Source organism: Capsella rubella, unplaced genomic scaffold (assembly GCF_000375325.1).
Source record: "Capsella rubella cultivar Monte Gargano unplaced genomic scaffold, Caprub1_0 scaffold_2, whole genome shotgun sequence".
Classification (NCBI taxonomy): domain Eukaryota; kingdom Viridiplantae; phylum Streptophyta; class Magnoliopsida; order Brassicales; family Brassicaceae; genus Capsella; species Capsella rubella.
The window spans coordinates 5191916-5211770 of record NW_006238922.1 but is presented as its reverse complement, the minus strand read 5'-3'; the positions used below and the strand labels follow the sequence as shown (position 1 = coordinate 5211770).

General features: G+C 32.6%; 5 protein-coding genes and 1 long non-coding RNA gene across 7 annotated transcripts; 1 reads left to right on the top strand and 5 right to left on the bottom strand.

The window, feature by feature from the left end:
- LOC111832115 lies at positions 1-757 on the bottom strand. Its single transcript, XM_023788456.1, has 2 exons — positions 471-757; positions 1-406 (listed from the first exon to the last, which is right to left on the bottom strand). The coding sequence occupies exons 1-2, from the start codon at positions 755-757 to the stop codon at positions 1-3; spliced, it is 693 nt and encodes a 230-aa protein (XP_023644224.1).
- A 1568-nt stretch (positions 758-2325) lies between these two features.
- Positions 2326-3653, bottom strand: LOC111832066. Of its 2 annotated transcripts, XR_002835200.1 has the most exons (4): positions 3631-3653; positions 2846-2968; positions 2721-2763; positions 2326-2615 (listed from the first exon to the last, which is right to left on the bottom strand). It is a non-coding gene; the product is annotated as an uncharacterized LOC111832066 (long non-coding RNA). The 2 variants fall into 2 exon arrangements; XR_002835201.1 differs by lacking the exon at positions 2721-2763.
- A 2986-nt stretch (positions 3654-6639) lies between these two features.
- On the bottom strand, positions 6640-9339 carry LOC17896390 (protein SINE1). The gene is made up of 3 exons (XM_006302019.2): positions 9095-9339; positions 7329-8632; positions 6640-7237 (listed from the first exon to the last, which is right to left on the bottom strand). The coding sequence occupies exons 2-3, from the start codon at positions 8622-8624 to the stop codon at positions 6845-6847; spliced, it is 1689 nt and encodes a 562-aa protein (XP_006302081.2). The 5' UTR covers positions 8625-8632; positions 9095-9339; the 3' UTR covers positions 6640-6844.
- A 1307-nt stretch (positions 9340-10646) lies between these two features.
- On the bottom strand, positions 10647-13257 carry LOC17895053 (PHD finger protein ING2). Its single transcript, XM_023787655.1, is given in 9 exon segments — positions 10647-10858; positions 10860-10868; positions 10972-11153; positions 11156-11222; positions 11304-11548; positions 12230-12293; positions 12680-12888; positions 12977-13048; positions 13130-13257. Coding segments are annotated over 9 exon segments (954 nt in total). The 5' UTR covers positions 13176-13257; the 3' UTR covers positions 10647-10798.
- A 2814-nt stretch (positions 13258-16071) lies between these two features.
- On the top strand, positions 16072-17321 carry LOC17896332. Its single transcript, XM_006302829.2, has 2 exons — positions 16072-16239; positions 16775-17321. The coding sequence occupies exons 1-2, from the start codon at positions 16128-16130 to the stop codon at positions 17203-17205; spliced, it is 543 nt and encodes a 180-aa protein (XP_006302891.1). The 5' UTR covers positions 16072-16127; the 3' UTR covers positions 17206-17321.
- Positions 17322-18497: 1176 nt separating this feature from the next.
- LOC111832113 lies at positions 18498-19542 on the bottom strand. The gene is made up of 3 exons (XM_023788455.1): positions 19336-19542; positions 19045-19251; positions 18498-18887 (listed from the first exon to the last, which is right to left on the bottom strand). The coding sequence occupies exons 1-3, from the start codon at positions 19540-19542 to the stop codon at positions 18498-18500; spliced, it is 804 nt and encodes a 267-aa protein (XP_023644223.1).
- Positions 19543-19855: the final 313 nt, after the last annotated feature.

Below are 19855 nucleotides of genomic sequence, written 5' to 3'. Positions count from 1 at the left end.
TTATTTAAATGAATCTGTAGGGGCAAGGGCATGCATATAACTCCTAGCTTTAGGGCTCGGATCCATACAGTCTCTAGCATTTTGATGCTCGTAAGAAGATGCTGGCTTGTGTGGATTTGGTGGTTTTGGCATCCCACAAGCAGGCTTATCACTTGTAGCCCTAGCACTCGTATCCACGCCTCTTCTAGCATTTTGATTCACATTGTGAGAAGCAGGCTTGCGTGGTGGGTTTGGTGGTTTTGGCATCCCACAAGCAGGCTTAGCACTTGTAGCCCCAGCACTCGTATCCACACCTCCTCTAGCACTTGTATTCACATTGTGAGAAGCAGGCTTGCGTGGTGGGTTTGGTGGATTCTTTGCTTCTTTCGTCTTCCTCTTATGATCATAAGCGCGCAGTTCTCTTGACCTTATCAGATAACAAACACCAAGCTTGTGAAACAAGCTTAAACGCACCTTCTGCGCCTTTAAACCTATTTTTATCAGGATGAAGCAAAAGAGCCAACTTCTTGTATTGTCTCTTCACCGCATCATCATCAGCCAAAGGGTCTACACTGAGAACTCCGTACCAGTCAGCTTCTCTGTTTGATGCAAAGATATAAACATCAATCATCATCAACACTTGTTTCAAACCATCAAGATTAGGATACAAAATCTGAGCTTTGTTAACAAATTTCTTGGCTCCAATGTAATCATTCTCTGAAACTTTCCTCTCAGCTATATCCATTGCCCTTCTAGCTTCATCCTTGTTACATTCCATGTTGGGAGAGCTGACTTGTACTAATCAAGGGTGAAAGGCCAAGAGCAATATTTTTCATAAATTGCACAAATCATATATTGAAATTCAAAGAAAGACAGAACTAGAAGATTCTCATGATCAAGGTAAGTCGCAAGTAGTAGTAGATTCATGCAAGTTTCATCATACCTTTGTTAAGGACACAGCGAGACAAAGTAAGAAGCGGAGAGGAAGAAATGGGAAAATGAAAGGACGTATTGTTATTTATGTATGGCTCCAAAGTGACCGATTAAAAAGACCCTTCAGGGTTTTTAAGTTTTCATTTTTCTTTTTAATTTTCTGGTAAAAAACAAAGAAACATTATGTATGGAAACAAATCGAAGTCAATGTATTGAAATGTCAACTTATAATAATAGTAGTTGTTGATCCGGGCTACGGAAGTTTATAAAAAAAAATATATTTTGATTTTTTTTGTTATTTTTACAACGTTTGTTTTGTTGGTTTTTTATTGTTATCATTTTTTGTTATTCTATTTTCCATATGAGCTTTATTAAAAGTTTACATTAATTTAGTATTTTAAATGTTTATTGTTATTTGTTTAACTGTATACTAGAGGATAACCCGTGCACGGGTGACATCTATTCGAAAAGTTAATATATAAATTATAACTGTATTTATTTTCAAAATATTAATTTATTTTAGATTGTGTTTATTTTTTTATATTGTAAGTTTTTGATAAATCTAATTTTTTTCACTTCCGAACTGTACTGATCGGTTCGACTGGTTAATCTGCGATCCGAAAACTGGATATTTTCTGTTTTAAGTTTAGTACAAATAACCGATAATCTTATAACTGAAAAAACTATAAAAATTGTCGTTAACCCACGACCATATGAACCAATTGGACTGGCCAGATTTTAGAAGTCATAATATTTTTATTATTTCTCAAACGATAATACATACGATTAAAATTGGTTACCGTAAACTCTTGATGTATTATTACTGTTCTTTTGGTTTCATTTGAATTTTAAAAATTTAAGAAATTTATTATTACTGTTAGACTACATATTTGGTTTAACATGATATAGTTATTTTTTATTTTCCATTTATAAAACTGCATAATCTATATAAAAATAAATAAAACTTTTAATCAATTGACTTTGGTCGAACCCGGTTAGCCTAGTGACCCGAGGACCCCGTTTAAAATCCTATTTGAGTTCAAAAACATTACATATATGTTTCTAAATTTGACATGTATAATTCGTTTATATGTTATTGTGTAATTGAATAAACTTTTTTTTAAAACAAATATCTTTCAAAAAATTTAGTAGAGTATTATTTGATATTTCAGCTAAAATATTCAAAACTAAATACTCTAAAGTTTCAATATTTATAATACTTTGAATTTTTTTTTAAAATTAAATATTATAATATTTTGAAACTTTTGAAAGATTTAATTTGCTCAAATAAAGAATCGAATTAAACCGAATAAAAAATTAAATTTTGGACGGTTGAAAAATCAAACTTCCGGTATATTCGTAGGTTGAATATATCAGTCCTATCTATATTAACATTTTTAAAGGCACTTATGAAAAAACCCTCACTTTGCTCACTTATTTCCAACCCTCTGCCACTGGCTTTATTTTTTAAAACTTTAAAAAAGAAAAATTTCGCAAACAAACTTAGAACCCAAAAAAAAATCGAAGCCCAAAGAAATTAAGCCCAACTGTTTGTCAACTCTGCGTGACCTCCGCCATCACCGAAGATCTCTACATATCTCTCTGTCAATATCTTCATTTAGAAAATCTCATCAAAAACCCATAAATCACGCAAATTGTGCTTCCCAACTTATGGAAGGATCGCAACTACTATCCATATATCCCTGCATGATAAACAACTCAATTTATATTAATTCATTGTCATTATCTTCAGTTAAAACAGATTAAAATCACTTAATCGAATAAAATCAGCAATGATTACTATATACCCGGAATTACGCTATTTATTCGATTTCTACCTTGATTCTTCAACTGAAATCAAAACTAAATTATACACTAATCGAACTACTATAAATAGTGAGCTTCTGTAACGAAAAAAACCCATCACACTCACAAACAATCATTCAGCTTACTGAAACTTGCTTTCACTTCCATCTCATCAATGGCGGCCACCTTTGCTTTCCTCAAGGACGTCCGCCCATACGGCATGGAGAGTTCAAGTGAAGATGCTCCATTCCTGGCGCCAATACACACAAGACACTGGTGAAACGTTAGAGATGATTCTCTCTGATGAACTGGTAATTGCTTTGAATTCTATCATTACATGCTCCCAAATTGAAGAAACGATTGAAAATAATAATTCTAGACAAAGAGGGAAGATTCAGAAACAAACAACAAATGTTATTTTCAAGGAAGTTTTCGAAAATATGAACTGACTAACATCGAGTCAGAGAGTGTGGGAGCATCAATGGACAAGGTTATATTCGTTTCTCTATAATTTCGGGTACATTACATGCCTAATAGTGTAAACCAGATCCATATTAAACACCACATTGACTAAAAGGATTCTAATTATTTGTAGGGTTCGGCTAACACATTCAGAGGACAAACGTGGAGGTCAAAGATCAAGACTCTTGATTCAAGAGTAATGATCAATGTTGATTAAACAATTCCATTATTTACACTTCAAGCAATAATTTTAAAGTTTAATACCATGGGACAAGCACCTTTATGTTTACTTTTCTTAAAGGATGTTCTTATTTCCTGTTAATGAACTATTATTAGATTCATTTATCCGTTTAACTGTTTCCCCTAGCTCTTTAAGACAACACCAGAAATACTATTTCAACAAAAATCGCCACCTACTGAAACTAAGCTGGAAGATTTAAAGAATCTAACCTTCATTATGTGATATTATGTTCCGCTGCACCTGCAATTCAAAATATAAAATTTCAAATCAGAATCTTCACGAATGCAAATATAAGCTACATTCATATAGTCTAGAAACATAAAAGTTCATTGATTGAATTAATACCCAAGTCTGACCTTATTTAAGCGCATAAAATAAGCATATCATCATTGAAATTAAACTCCAGCAAATACTAAAGCGCTTCCATTTCCAGTGATATGGTGAACACATCAGAGACCAAAATCTTTAAACAATCTCCATTAACAAACCGACTCAACTACTAGATACGGTAATATTACATATCTATTATATTAACACTTTGTTCACAAACTCTTCAATGGAGTTTTACTATTCTACATTCATAAGAAATATCCAAATATTGAATGGTTCATTCCGTAAACCTGAAACGCTAACTTCAGTAGCTCTCAAAACTGATTTCTCAAATTACCTACTTTGTCGTAAAGAAAATTAAACGATCCACAATCAGAAAAATCAGTTTTGAAAAAAGCTTAGGAAGTGCACAACTACAATTGGAGGAAAGATGTATTACTAATCTAATCAACAGGATTACAGAATTCAGAAACTGTTTTACCTCTAGATATTGGGAAACGATCGATTGTGTGAAGCGGAATCGTCGAAATGGAAATTATACCCAACTAGCTGCTTCAAACAGAAGATAAAACTTCAAGGATCTACAAGCAAATCGATCGTGATTCTCGGCAATTAAGGAACGGAACCGGATTTAGGTGTGGGTAAGTGTAGATTTCTTTGCTTTTGAAAGATTTCATCGAACGGAACCTGATTTAGTGTTCATCGAATTCAACTAAGTGGAATCAGAAAAGATGTACGAGATAAAAGGAAATCACAATGAATTAACTTCTTTAATTTAACCCATTAAACCATCATTATTTTTTCACTGTCTTATTCTCCGGTTTACTCGGTTACTAATGCTTACCATAGCAAAAAAAAAAATTAAATACCCGAAACCAAAAATAGTTAAATATATACTAAGTGCGTTCACTAACGTAACAAGGAATATAAACCATAAATAAAAACTTTATTTTTTGTGCTATAAATTTCATTTTATTCACAAACACGTATTCAAATTTATATAAAAAATATAAAATACATCTATATATAAAAACATATCTATATACATTCACAAACAATCTATATTACATACCGCGGGTCAAAAACTAGTTTATAATGATTCTGAACCATTTTCTAAAATTTTATAGCTGATGTAGGTTGAATATATCAGCCTTGTTTTATCGATTGAGATTTATATGTCCGTTTTAAATAATTCAAATTACAACATATGCAAAAAATGCTATTTTTATTAATTCATATTTTTAATGTAATAAAATAAATAAAATATAAACATGATCATAACAATGTGAAAGGAGAATAATAATTATTTTTAATATATTATATTATATTAAATTAGGTAGAGATATTTTAGGAAAATCAAAACTAAATATGGAAATGATATAATCTGCTGGAGAAATATCTGATTCACTCAAAGATCCAAAAATGATATATCCGAATAAGTGTATTTTATTTCAGTTGAAAACTATAGTGTAAATCTGATGGGTACTTCAGCTTTAATAGTATAGATTAGGCTCAATAGTAGGTGATATATACAACCATATATTTAAGAAGTCTTCAATTCGTGTAACCCTCACAAACTAAAGAGTTAAATGTATGTATGCATTTAATAAGCTCACCTTGTATAAAAACAACATTATAGACTGACATAGATATAATTCGTTGCATTTCTATTGGCTCTTATATCTATTTAAATATATTGGAGTGTGAATTGATTTTGAAGACATATCATAACTATTTTCTCCTTAATAATAGTCCTTTAAAAAAAACGTTGTTTTGTTATGTGCAAGTGAACACAATTTGTTTTATTCACCCTTGACGTCTTGTTATTGCCACCCTGTCATTTGACTCATGGTCGTTGTTTCGAGAGATGTTGAACTTGGCTAATTTCATATAATTGAGGTTAACAACTTGAATTTTTTTTGCGAGTTTAGGTTGATATTTGCATGTGCATGAATGAATGAATGAATTGAGATTGTGTATTAAAAAACTGTCAGGATAAAGGAATGAATGAATTTTCAAAGAGTTTAATTTATTCATGTGCATTATTATCTTTTCAAGTTTTAGTAATTTATTTTAAACACGTTTGACTATAATTCTTTAGTTATTATCTACTATGCACTCATTGCCTTTCGACATCTACTTTATTTTCACTTTTTATTGGCTCACATATAACATATATTAGACTATATTGATTTTCAAAACATATTATAACTATTTTTTCTTTAATTAATTACTACTTTTCAATATTCAAATTTGGATTAAAAGCATTTGATTCAATTTATGAAATATCATTTTTTTTCTTTTTGATCATGTTATAAACTAATATTTCAATTTCAGTTTGATTTTTAATGTTTAAAATTTTTATATATACGATTACATAAATGTTGTATTATTCTAACATGAATTTAAAATTTACTTCCATTCTAAAATAACACATCTAAAAGTTGAATTATATTATTACCACTAATAAAAAATTATATTATTGTTTTCTTATTTTAACATTTCATTTGTTTCATATAATTTAATTGTTATTTGTATAAATTTTCTATTAATTATGAGTAACATAAGTACGCATTAAATACATATTTTAAATTTATTTTAGTGTAAAATAAAAAATGTTGCTTAGGTGGATGCTTAGAGTGGGATCATGAGAAGAGAGAAAAGCTAACTTTATATATATAGAAGATAGAAGATTATAATATATATGTTGCCCAAAATATTTAGATGTTTGTATATTTAAAATATTTAGATGTTTGTATATTTTAATATTTTTGGAGTATTTAACTAATTTATCGAGTAAATTTGGGTAAAACTACCGTTAGTTTTGAGATAGTTTAAATATTTTTCAGTAGTTTTGAGTTTTGGGAACTTTGGGCAATCCGAATCCGAATTCGAAATAGCCGATCCGATGTCACATATATCACCATTGCCACAAATATACAAACATGTTTAATCTAACAGATTTTTCATACAAAAACAAAATGAGAACAAGTAGAAGAAGATTCAAATTCTTGTACAGAGTTCATTACAAACAACCAACACGTGGATAGCTAAACTACATTAAGATTAAACTGACCACCAATAAGAGTTAAATCATGTAGGAACAGTGTAATAACCAACACCATCATCTTGATTCACCATAAACACCACAGCTGTAAAGAGAGCCACAGCAACAAAAGATATCGCGATAACAAATTTGGCATAGCTCATATTTTTCTTACTACCTGTTATCATATGAGTTTGTGGTGTGTCTTCACTAAATGTGACTGTTGATGACATTGTTTCCGACATGGTTGGAAATCTCCTTCTGAGTTTAGGATTCTTGCGAGATTCAATGGTTTTGTCTCTACCGTTTCCTAATATTGGACTTTGGATGTCTGAATGATTAAAGTCAACATCATCACAATATTGAAGAGAGCTTATGAGCTTCCGTGGAGTAGTGAAGATGTTGAAGTCTTCATCATTGATGCGTCGTGAAAGCTGTCTCTGCGGATAAAAAAAAGTCAGAAATGTTTAACACAAATGAAACACAAATGAAACTAGCAATCATAAAAACAAAATATAGATTAATGCTCACCTGAGGACTAGGAGTGGTGTTTCTCAAACTTTGCATTAGAAACCCTTCAAATTCATCTCCATCTTCACAAGTATCATACGGTACAAGAGGTGAATCAGAGACAGTGGTGCTTCCTTTAGTTACACCGGAGAAAAAACCATCCTTTAAAGAGATATCAACACCTCCTCCATTCTGATCAAGCCTCCAATGTTTGCGATTCACACTCCGCCTATCGTATTCAGAGTTGCAAGAAGTATGAGAAATAGGCGAGGACTCAACCGGAGAATCATATCCGCTGAAAGAGCCTACAGTCTGTGATTCAGGTGATAAGGAGTCATCAGGACAATGACCATTAACATTGGATGAACAGTTTCTTCGACTGAAATTCGAACCAGTAACAGAACGACAACCTTTCTCCATCTTCGACTCGAGCTCTCCTGCTATTCTTTTTGAAGTCATCATTGCTTCATAAGCAGCTCCTCTAACATAAGCCATTTGATCAGATTGGCACCTCTCCATTTCTTTGATTATCAACTCAACTTCAGAGTATATGCTTCTCGGGTCCAAGCATTTCATTAGGAAGTTCAACATTTGAACTGCTGATAACCGTTTCTGCGAGTTACCTTCAGATACTCCGAAACTCAGAATTCGCAATCCTGTGTGTATCAACAACCTTGCATAAGCTTCAACGATCAAAGGGTTATGTTTGGCAAGTGACATAACCAGACCCATCTGAAGATGTGTTTGGTTGGAGTTTGAGTCCAATGCAACTACAACATTTTGACAAACCCTATTCACCATCTCGTCCGAAGCAAAACGCCAGTTATCACAATCCACAAGAGCCTTAAGACATAGAGCAGACCCTGAAGTGAGACTCTCTTGAGAACCTAATAGAGAATCTGTAAGAGGCTTACATAAGGAGTGGATTATAAGCTGTTTCTTATCTTCTTTAGTCGTCGGATCAATCCCATACCGAGCAATCGCAGGAATAACTTTGGAACAAGCTTGTTGAAGAGGGAAAGAACCAGCACTTGAAGCCAAAGTCTTGACAATGGTAGACATGATTGTATCAATCTGGGGAACAATGTTAGGTCCATGAACACGAGCAAGTATTTCATAAAGCGAAATCGTGTATTCACCAGATAAAGAGTTTGTTTCTTTAGTCTCAAAGACTTGTGCTAAGAAACCAGGAATAGCCTTTGAATCCAAGTCCTTCACATAAGACTTAAGTGCTTTCATTGCTGATTTACGACTCTCTGTGTCTTTGTCAAGATTAGCTAACTCTTGTCGCAAAACTGGATTCAGATTCAAACCCATTACTCCAACTGCACCACAGAAGACAAAATCACACCAACAATATCAGACTTATTTCTTAAAGTTATAAACTTTAAGCTACAATTCAAATCTCATCCTTGAATACTCGAGTCAGAACCGATATAAAGACCATATACGAGGAAAATGAGAACCAGACAGACAACAAATTGAAATCAGACAACTTCACGAGAATATAGCAAAAATTCAAGACAAACCCATTACTCCAACAGCACTACATAAGACAAAACCACACCAACAATATCAGATTTTCCCTTCAAATCATAAACTTTAAAGCTAGGTTTTCAAATCTCAACACTTTCCGCTCAAAACAATCTCGAGTCAGACAAAAAAAAAAAACAGACAACAGAACCGTGAATCTCGGACATAGAGAAACAAGACATCTAATTCGAAACCTGAGAAATAGCAAACATTATAAAACACATAAACCATGAATCTCGGAAACAGATCCATACCTGAGTCTTCTACTTGAGCTACTTCTTCTTCCGCTTTAACCGTACAAAGTCGAAACCTTTTTCAAAGACTTCTGAGAATTCAAAAAGCAAAAGAAATCGAGCATAGAAGCAAAGTGAAAACCTAAGAACGAAACAAAAATGGTGTGTGGCTGAAACTGCGAAATCTACAAAATTAAAATCCCGCGGTTCAACAGATAACACATTTTTTCAAATTATGTTTTTGGGGGTTTTAGGTTTTTGGTCTTTGTGTGTATGTGTGTGTCCGCTTCTTTTACTTTGTTGAAGCTGTTTTGTCTTTTTCCAATGTAATTTGTCGCCATCTGTAATATGAATCTTTTTTTACTTAAACCAAAAAAAATAGATCGTAGATTGAAATTCAAATTTTCGCTACACGAAATCTCACCGCTCTTTATTATTGGTTGCATTAAGACCCATCCCCTCTCTCTCTCTAGATCTAGTGATCTGCATTTTCAAATTAGGTGAGAGACTATGTGAATATCCGTGAACAAATAAATGTTATCTTGGTCTTATTAGATTTGAATTTGAATTTTATTATACTACTTAGGTTGACCAATAGATACAGAAAAAAATGCGTATTTATAATTCAAAGAAGGTAATGTACTGGACTGTTTTTTTTTTATAACCCAGTGTCCAAACCACACAGTGATCTGACTAGCCAATTGGGCTTAAGCCCGCGATCAAGGATTATTAAGCGTCCACTAAAGGGCCCCTTGAAACTAGTGGTCTGGGGTGCTGCAACCCACATGTAAAGTCTGCAGTGGCCGGGACTCGAACTCGTGATGGCGGGTACCCCAGCTGAGGCTCCTTTACCACCAGAGCTAAAGGCCCCAGTTAATGTACTGTACTGTTGCAATGGTAAATGACAAACAAAGCAAAAACCCGATCGAACCGAGGTTTGTGTAAATCGGTTCAGGTTTGATTATAGCATGTACACTGATCCAACAACATATGAATTGTGTGGTTTACCATTTGGTTCGGTTCAGTAGCTGATAACAGAACAATTGACTAAATTAACCAAAAATGTTGATATAACTGATATACAGTAAACCAATGTCTTTTTAATTTATCCCTACATTAGACTATCCGGATTAACCTAACTAGCCAAAATTGACCAAAGTTACCCATATGTGTAAATTGGCTTGGTTAATAAAATGTGATGTTTACAATGATAGTCAAACAAAACTACACGATTTAAATGGCGTTAGGCAAAATTGAGGGTTTAAATGGCGTTGACCAACAAGTTCAGGGTTGAATTGTCATTTTTCTCAGATCTAAACCAAAATCCGAATATTCGGCTAATTTTAGTAACAAAATAAATAACCGAAAAAATTCAATAATCAAACCAAACCGTTATTTAATTCGGTAACATTTTCAAATTCCGAACTAACCGAATATACCGAAGTCACATCTGTAGAATTTTGTGAATCGATTTTGGCCATCTAGAAGTTAGACATCTCGTGCATGAATCACTGATTTTAGACTTGCTTTTGGGGTAAACAAAAAGAAGATGACAAAAAACATAGAACGAAAGAAGAATAAAAAGGAAAATACCCATCAACACCCAATACAATCATATATTCCAAGATTTAAACACGAGTGTACAAAAACATGATGTTAACTACTTCTAGAGTTTACTCAGTTAGTCCAAAGAAAAAAAAAAAACTACTTCTAGAGTTTACTTCTTCATGTTCCGTAGCAACAAAGATGAGATTGGTCATGAAGCGAAGGTGCTAAAGAGGATGCCCATTGGCACCTATGAGAATTAATATACATATCTGTCTTATATTAGCAGCTACACATGCATGAAAATTGCAGGAGGAGCTCTGATGATTGATGCTAAAATTAACGCAAAATACCTTTTCGCAGGCGTTAATATTATTAATGCGACTGTGGGAGGAGCCTGCAGGTGGGACAATACCATTTCCCTTTGAATCTGGTTTCAGGTGAGAGGCCAACACATGTATAGTGAAACCATTCACCTCCTTGGCACTGTCCAAACAGGAAAGCATGGTTTCAGAAAAGCTAAACGTTAAAAAGAGAAGATAAGATAACAGTAGAAGAGACTCACATTCGCATTGTCACAGGCAATCATGTCTCCAAAAGACACCTGAATTAAAAAACATGACAAAAGTGTTAACAGAAGATCAAAACAGGATCAGACAACTCACAGATTTTGCAGATTAAAGACCTGATGGCAGACACAGTATGTTGGTTCGTTTGGATCAATTGCCTGCTCGTCAATAGGTGTGAGGTCTTTCCGATTGCTTCCTGGAGGAGGCATGAGCTCAAAATCCCTGTCACGATCCCACTCTCTATCTCTGTAATCAATCTTCTTGGACTGAGGTGTACCATAGATGGACTTACGCTTTTCCTGTTTAGGAACTATAGGTAGAGGAGGAAGAACAGAGGGCTCGTCTTGTGGAATTTTTCCCTCTGACCGAGAAGTGCAACGAAAGAATAAATATATGACAAACATAGAGGATGCTGTAAAACAGCTTTAACTACTCCATTCAAAGCATCAGCTAAAAAGTTTCCCATATGACCACTAGAGAAAAATGAAATTAAGGCCACTTATGATTTATGACAAGATGGAAGATGAGCATTTATGTTTCTCTGAAGATTGACACTAGTCATTGTGCACTGACTGGAGTTTATACATGTGTAATGCATGTTTTTGCTAACCCTTAGGGGGTTATAGAGGAATTTTTATAAGAGATACAAGAAACTGTGACCCTTTATTGACAAAACAAGACAAACACACCGATTCCTCACAATAGATTTAATTTACTCTTGCCGCAAGAATACCCAAGAGTATCCTGCAACAAGGTGTAAACCTTGCCTTTTTTACACAAAGACAACTCCCTACCTCATATGCTTCTCATCAAACCTCTTAGTAAAAAGAAGGAGATAATCAATTAGCTCCCTATTCTCTCCTAATATGACATTCTCAATCAATTACCAACCGACTAATCTCAATCAAATCAATTGACCCACATCTTTACGTAATTCTTGGTATAATTTGTGAAACTAGCCATTATATATGAGAAAACATAGTTCTAATCAATTCCCTTAAGACAACAGTAATTAGAAAGTTCATGGGATGATATCACATACCTTGCTTTAAATCTTCTGAAAAATTATTCAAATCTTCATCAAGCCGTTTTACATGACTATCTATCTGTAACCGAAACAAACATAATAATCAACACCACAATAAAATTGGCTAAAACAACCACATAAGCTAATTTAGCAACAAAACAAAGTCCACCACTTTCAAGATTTTGAGTGTATCAACACTCTATTCATCTTCGTACACATTACAAACACATCCATTACATGCTAGTGCTTTTGTGACAGACAACAAATCATAGTCACAACATTAAATGTCTAAGCTAAATTCTCAAGGAACTTACAAGATCATACAAACAAAGTCCCCCATATTCAAGATTTTGAGTGTATCAACGCTCTATTCATGTTCGAAACACATCCATTACATGCTAGTGTTTTTGTGACAAACAACAAATCATAATTACAATGTCTAAGCTAAATTCTCAATGAACTTACAAGATCATACGCCTGTCGGGCCAATAAGACCTTCTCGGTACACAAACTCAACGCATTCTCCTGACTAGACTCAATCTCTTTACGCATTTTCTCAATTGTTTCCTCTTCATCAATCCCATTACTGTAATGATTACCATTACCCTTCTTAGAACTCTGTGAGGCAAGACCTAAACAATACTTAGTTTGTTGCCTTGTCTGATTTATAAGCGCTTCAAACAACAAAAACACACAACAATAACAATCAAATTCACGAAAACATACGCAAGAGAGAACAATGTTAAGTAATAAAGATCTTACATTGAGATCTCTCGTCTAGTTCACGAACTGTATTAAGAAGTCTTTGAAGCTCTGCTGGGAAGGTGCTTGCATCTACAAGAATTCGAATTTTTACGATTTCTGAATTAAATGAAAAAATTAAATCCGAATTTATATGAAATTTATGGATCTTACACTCGAGATAATCGTCAACGTAAACTCCAGTTCGTGCTATAGCCATCTTTGATTTCTGATGAAGTGGATTTGATTATGGTGTTAGCTAGGGTTTCGAATTGGGGATTTCGAAGGAATCTTTTAGGCTTAAGGAATGGTGGGGATTGAAGCGAGTTTAAACGGTAGCGTTTTATGGATTTGATTTATGATCTGGGTTGGGTAAAATTACCTAACCGTACGGTTGTTACCAAACCGGACCGAAATTAATTGAAAGAAACCCGAACCGAATCCTTTATACTATAAAACACAAGTCAACTGGCCAGTAAAATTAAGCCACATCAGATTTTCTATTTTTTCTAATTAAAAAAAAAATCACCCACGAAACATTAAAAAAAAAGAAAACGCCAACTACCAAAAAAAAACATTAGCAAAAAAAACTGAACCAAATTTCTTTGTTACAAATGTTTTATTGGACTAATAATAAGGTCCACGACAATTTCTAAACCCCTAGAACTAATTTTGTTGTTTATCATCTTCTTCGTTCCAGCAAACCACCTATCCCTAATTTTTCTCCCACTAACATCTCCACGTTCAAGGTGAATTTCTAAGAGATTGCTCTTCTATTTAAATCCCAATTAACTTTTTTTTATTTTATTTGTAATCATCTGTTTTCTATCGTTTTTTGGGTTGCTCCTCTAAAATATGTTTCCTCTATAATCCTCTTTTTTTTTCTGGGTTGATCTTCTAAATTACAGTAACAATTTTCAGGGAGGTAAATTTTTAAATTTTTGTTCATATTCATATATTTATTCTTCAACTCATATCATGATGTTTATATATCCAGTTGGGAGATGCCTCTGGATTATACCCATCTTTCACATCCAAATTCATTGAAAAAAGAATGGAAGATCAGAACTAGCTATAACACTAAAGTGTTTATACGGTGAGTACTTTGTCACTTTTTCTCTGAATATATATATTGGTTACAATACTTCAGTTTTTCATCATAAAGACTTGGTTTATTAATGATTGTAGGGGCGAGACAAACATGAGTGTTGAAAATGTTGCAATCAAAAGTCGAAAACAAAATTAACAAAGGTATTATGGCTATATTTCTAAATCAATTTTTTCAGGTTTCTCGGTAAATTAGTTTCACAGTTTCTGTAGTACGACATTTTTCTCTCAAAAAAGAAAAGTTTCACTCTCAAGAATGGTTGGAAATTTCTGAAATTTTAGGAAGCATTATGCTACACGTTTCTTTTGCTCTACATGTGTTCTTCAAATTAATATGTGTGGCTATGCATATATGTTATTCTGTAAATGAACATGCCATTTCCATTGACATATTTAATATATGTCATTTAGATTTAGCCATGTCTGATGTATATCTTATCATATATGTCATTTAGATTTAGAAAGTATAGCATATGTTAAGTAATAAATATCACTTTTTCTTAAGGATTAAAATGAAGTTGATCACCTAATTATTGTTTCCATGGTTTGATTAAATAATGTTGATTTGCCTTCACATGTTTTTGTGTTACATGCTCATTTTTAGCTTTTATTTGTTTTGTAAGATTTTGTGCAGATGTAGATCGTAACTGATTTTTTTATTGATCAGTTTAAGAATTAGAAGAAATTCATGAAGAGCATGACATAAAGAACATCTTTAATATTAGTACTCTATATTTATTATATCAACAAGTTTTCATATGTTTGTTGTTAATTAATGATGGTGTGTTAATGTTTCTTTTATGCATACTCATTTGTTTTATAAGTCTTCTATGTTATTATTTTTGTTTTAGTTGAAGCCTTGAGTTATTTATACATGTAATTTTTTGTTATGTATAGTGTTTGGAGAAATATTGTAATGTCCGTGCATAGCACGGGTATAATACTAGTGTTAGGATAATCCAAACGGTAATATCGAAGTTTTATGTCCCAATTTATTCGAACCGAATTTGAACTTTAACGTACATGAAACCGAAACGTTAATAGAATTCACTAAAAATTCAATATTTAATTTAATCCAAAAAATTAGATGTGAGTCCAAACCCAAAATTTAAAATTTACTTTAGTGGCTCATAAACTCTTTTATCCAAAAATCTAAATCCGAACTCGGCTCGAACCCAAAAAAACCAAAATATAACTACATATAAATAATTTTTTTTATCTGAATACTAGTATTATAAATTTGAATACCCAAATGTTTACCTAAAATTCCCAATTTTAATTAAAAAAAATGTGTGTATTTATCCAAAAATTTAAGTATTTATCTGAAAATCCAAACATTTACCTTAAAAGTTTAAGATACTCAGGTAAATTCCAAATATTTATGTACCCGATAAAATAAAGGTTTTAGCGGTTGTAAGAACTTATATCTTAAAAATGTCTAACCAAACTTACATTTATTTTATTGGGTCCTAAACTTCTCGATCCAAAATACTCGTCGCAAAACAATTCTTATCCGATCCAAGTACCCAAATGTTCAGGCCGTCAGGCCTAATAAAAGTGAGATGATATGGAAAACACGTGAAAACACCAAACTGTGGTCTAGCTTTTTATACGATAAGGGGCTACCATAATATTCATTTGATATATATCTTCGTAATGAAACTTGAAAGGATGTGATAAATCAGTAACCACCTAAGTTTTCATTATATTGTGTAAAGTAACAAAGCAATAGGAAAAAAAAAAGAACAACATGAAAAGAATAAAGAATCTTTTAGAACCACATAGACAAAGATTTGTGCACGTGAAGGAACACCAACTTCATAAGACACAACTAAATATAAACTTGAAAGAGCAAAACTTTATAAGTAGTAAACGAATCATTCATACATAGGTAATCCAATAAGAAACTCTTCTTGCTCATAAAAGAAAAGGAATATAAAACGAAGCTATTAGATCGGTCATCTTCACAATCATAAATCATTCATTACCAACAAAAATAGAAACTAAAGAAAGAGAGAGTCTTCGAAATATTTTGTTTTTTTTTCATTGACATTTTGGGAAACAAATGGCTCTAAATATGGAAGGTGGAGCCATGCATTTTTACGATGAAATCGAACCCTTTTGTCGATGGAAGAGAACTGAAGACATCGACATTCTTGAGCTACATCTTCCTTCAGGTAGATTAAATTGTTAGTTCGTTATTAAAGATGAAGTTGTATAATTGTAATTCAATGATACATTCTAATTGTTTAACATAAAAACTATATATTAACATAATCTTTCGATGGAAGAACCAAAAAAAAAAACTTATATATTCAACTCTACCTAAGAAAAAAGAAACACTTATAATTAGTCACTCTATTGTTAAGCTACATTGCAATTTGCTACATTTTAAATCAAAATTTCATAGCATAAGATTATTGTTTCAGAATCTTTATTCCACATTGTGCAACTTTGCTTCTCAATCTCTCCAAAGATATTATAGTTATACTTTGCTTCCACAATGGTACATTGCTTCTAGCTTTCTTTGATTCCATGCTATTTATTTGGTTAGTAGTGCTCAATCTAGCTAGGAATTTAAATAAGTCGTATATAAACTCTTTTTCTACGGTTTAGGACACATTATCAATTATTTACTTCAATTTTAGGGTTGACCTAAAAAACAAATATTATATTTTTTATTACTGAAAAATGGATTTGGTGTTTGTATAGGTTTGAAGAAAGAGCATCTTAAAATACAGATCAACAACAATGGTATGCTAACAATAACAGGAGGCTGTCCAGTAGATCAAAATAAATCAATCAGGTTCAAGAAAGAAACAAAAGTTGCGAAAAATTGTAGAAGAAATGAGATTCGTGCAAAGTTCTCAAAGGGAGTTTTGTATGTGACAATGCCAAAGACAAGCTCTATAACAGCTAGTCCCTTGGCTGCTTTGAAGGGATCCACATCACACCCTAAAGCAGGTGCTGATATGAGAAATTCACCAAACTGTGCAAGTGAATTTAATAGCAAGTTTGGGTCATTGAGACAAAGACTATGGAGGAAGACAGTGGTTGAAGGTGTGGCAGCCATGGTGGTTGTGACTGGTGCAGTTGTTGGAGTGGTCAAAGCGTACCAATATTTTTTGGCATCACCAGTGTGATCAAGATTCAATAAGATCATGGTGCTTTGTTTGATCATGTTGGTATGATGTAATACAAACATTCTTATGTTTCACTTTAAAAAGGTTATTCTTCATTAAAATTAAATAAGTATAAATTATTCTTCTTGAGTGATTAAAAAAGTGACAGCAAAAAAATTGAATAAATAAGAATCTATGTTTTTAAAAATTGCAAAATACTTAGTATGAATTTTCCAATAAAGCGATTTCACCTATATATACCTTTACTAGAGACATTATGAAAAAGATATTCCTAATTCCTAATTGAATAACATGAGTATCAACTTCTATTTTAAAACTATATTTTAACTTGCGGCGTATAAAAAATATTCTTTTTAATTCATATTTTCTGAAATTTACAGATTTTATTGGAGTTTATTTAATAACACTACAGGAAAATAATTATATTGATACAAAAAAATTCGTCTCAATGTTTAAACTTTCGTCACAATATAAATATTGTGACAAAAATAAGACAATTTTTAATAGTTGCAATACAATCGTCACCAAAAAATATTTGTATCAAAACCGTCACAATATTACTACGTATATATGTAGTAACAATTTCGTTACTCTGTGTGACAAAATGTAAAAGTAACAAAAACGTAACTAATACTAACAAAATTAATTGTCTTTGAATCATCATATTTTGTTACTATCATAACGTGACATGTACGTAATTATTTACCACAAAAATAACAGTCACCAATTGTTACAAGAGACGACTAAAGAATGGTCACTTATTTGTCTTAATTACTAACTAAACTTATCGCCTCAAAAATGTAATAATTAATGACTATTATAACATTATAAAATACGTCAGGGATTAAGACGAAAACTATAGTATCACATTGTCATAAGTGGTGACTACAAAAGACGTTAAAATATCAATCCTAATTTGTGACTATGTCACTGTCCCAACTTTGATACATTTTATTGCTACGAGTTGGTAAAAAAAATTACTTATTTGGCACAAAGTTAGCGTCTAACATTTGTCACTATTCTTTTGAAAATCGTTTGTTACAATCATACATAATAATCAAAATTTCATTTAAAATAAATGATAATAAAATAAAATGCAAAATAATTACCAAAAGTCAAATAAACAAACTAGTTTTATAAAAAGCATTCGTAGATAATTTGTCTATCCTTAGAAAAACAGAACCAAAGAAACTTAAGTCTGGAGAAAAACATAAACAAACTAACGAAACAAAAAACAGAACCAAAGAAACTTAAGTTTGGGGAAAAGCATAAACAAAACAAACGAAACAAACTTATGTGGTACGAGCAAATGACCTAAACCCCATGAAAGCTTGTGGAGAAGGCGAGAATACGGAAGGTGGAATTGAAGCAGAAGTAGCTGCTGAACTCACCCCATTCTGACCTACAAAAGGTTGTGGAGATGTTGAAGCTGCTTGATGTATTCCATTTTGCCCTACAAAAAATTGGATCATCTGCTCCATACTTTCAAGTCTTTGCTGAACAAGCACATTCTCATTACGACTCTTTTGCAATTCAGTTTCGAGCTCTTCCACTCGAGCACCTAATGTTTCCACTTCTCCTGTAGATTGAGGGGGAACCGACGCACCATCTACAGACATAGAAATCCTGTTTTGAAGAGAGCCAAGTCCAAACACACGACCCTGTTTTGAAATTCCAGCAACCTACAAGTGCATGACAATTACATATCTTTAATCACAAAACATGCTTAATAAAAAAACTGTTTGCACACTAAAAGCTCCACCAAAGTTCTAAAGAGGAGTGAATATAAGTGTGTTTCTATAAAAATAAAAGTGTAAGATAAAAAAAAATTACCTGAACATAGATTTCATTTTTCTCTTCTAAGGTAAGGTGATCCATTGTCAAACTCTCTTCATCGGAAAGTTCCATTTGTTCCAACCGTTCTTGCACATGTTCATCATATTTTTCAGCAATGACTCTTGCTCTTTCATCAACATATGTTCCATCAGGTTTTTGGTGTGTCTTTTTCATCACCGCAATGAAAGAGGAATCTTCATTGTTTGCTTCCTATAACGAAAACATTAACCAAAGTAAATAAAATTTTCAAACTTTTAGAAATAAAACAAAAACACAGCCAAAATTAGAGCTTACCAAATCATCTTGAACTTTGGCATAAGAACGCGATCCAGATCTGTGACGGTGTGGACCTAAACCATCACGGCTAAACAGCCGAGAAGAACGTGCTTTCTCACTTTTATCTTTCGCTTTTGGAGTCCTCCAATAACCTAACATCGTTCTCCAATGGTCACCCAAAATCCATTCAGGTTGTTCACCTTTCGATTTTGCAAGGCTAACCATTCCTCTAAGGCGCGCAGCAGCAAGTGCATCAAAGTTTGCTTTCACTAGATGCTCGATCGAAGCATCCCACTCAAACCATGTCTAGATACAAATTATGAGATATGTATATATAAGATATAACAATAATTATAATTATTAAGATTGCATAATACTAATTTACATTAAATTAGTTTGATTATACATACCTTATATTAGTGTTATTCAAAAATTAAAATGAAGATTTTACCCGTATTAAATATGAGATTAATGATATTTTAAATTTTTAGTATTATATATTGAGTCAAACTCGTGCCCTCTTACAACCCGTCCCATC

What these genes read in the sequence shown, in the direction of transcription:
- LOC17896332 (XM_006302829.2), top strand. Translation starts at nt 16,128, where the DNA reads ATGGCTCTAAATATGGAAGGTGGAGCCATGCATTTTTACGATGAAATC. An exon ending in TGAGCTACATCTTCCTTCAG is followed by an intron (nt 16,240 to 16,774) that starts GTAGATTAAATT and finishes GTGTTTGTATAG; the next exon opens with GTTTGAAGAAAGAGCATCTT.
- LOC17896390 (XM_006302019.2), bottom strand. Translation starts at nt 8,624, where the DNA reads ATGGGTTTGAATCTGAATCCAGTTTTGCGACAAGAGTTAGCTAATCTT. An exon ending in ACACCACTCCTAGTCCTCAG is followed by an intron (nt 7,238 to 7,328) that starts GTGAGCATTAAT and finishes TTTTATCCGCAG; the next exon opens with AGACAGCTTTCACGACGCAT.
- LOC111832113 (XM_023788455.1), bottom strand. Translation starts at nt 19,542, where the DNA reads ATGGTTAGCCTTGCAAAATCGAAAGGTGAACAACCTGAATGGATTTTG. An exon ending in CCAAAGTTCAAGATGATTTG is followed by an intron (nt 19,252 to 19,335) that starts GTAAGCTCTAAT and finishes TTTTCGTTATAG; the next exon opens with GAAGCAAACAATGAAGATTC. An exon ending in AAGAGAAAAATGAAATCTAT is followed by an intron (nt 18,888 to 19,044) that starts GTTCAGGTAATT and finishes ATGCACTTGTAG; the next exon opens with GTTGCTGGAATTTCAAAACA.
- LOC111832115 (XM_023788456.1), bottom strand. Translation starts at nt 757, where the DNA reads ATGGAATGTAACAAGGATGAAGCTAGAAGGGCAATGGATATAGCTGAG. An exon ending in CTTCATCCTGATAAAAATAG is followed by an intron (nt 407 to 470) that starts GTTTAAAGGCGC and finishes TTATCTGATAAG; the next exon opens with GTCAAGAGAACTGCGCGCTT.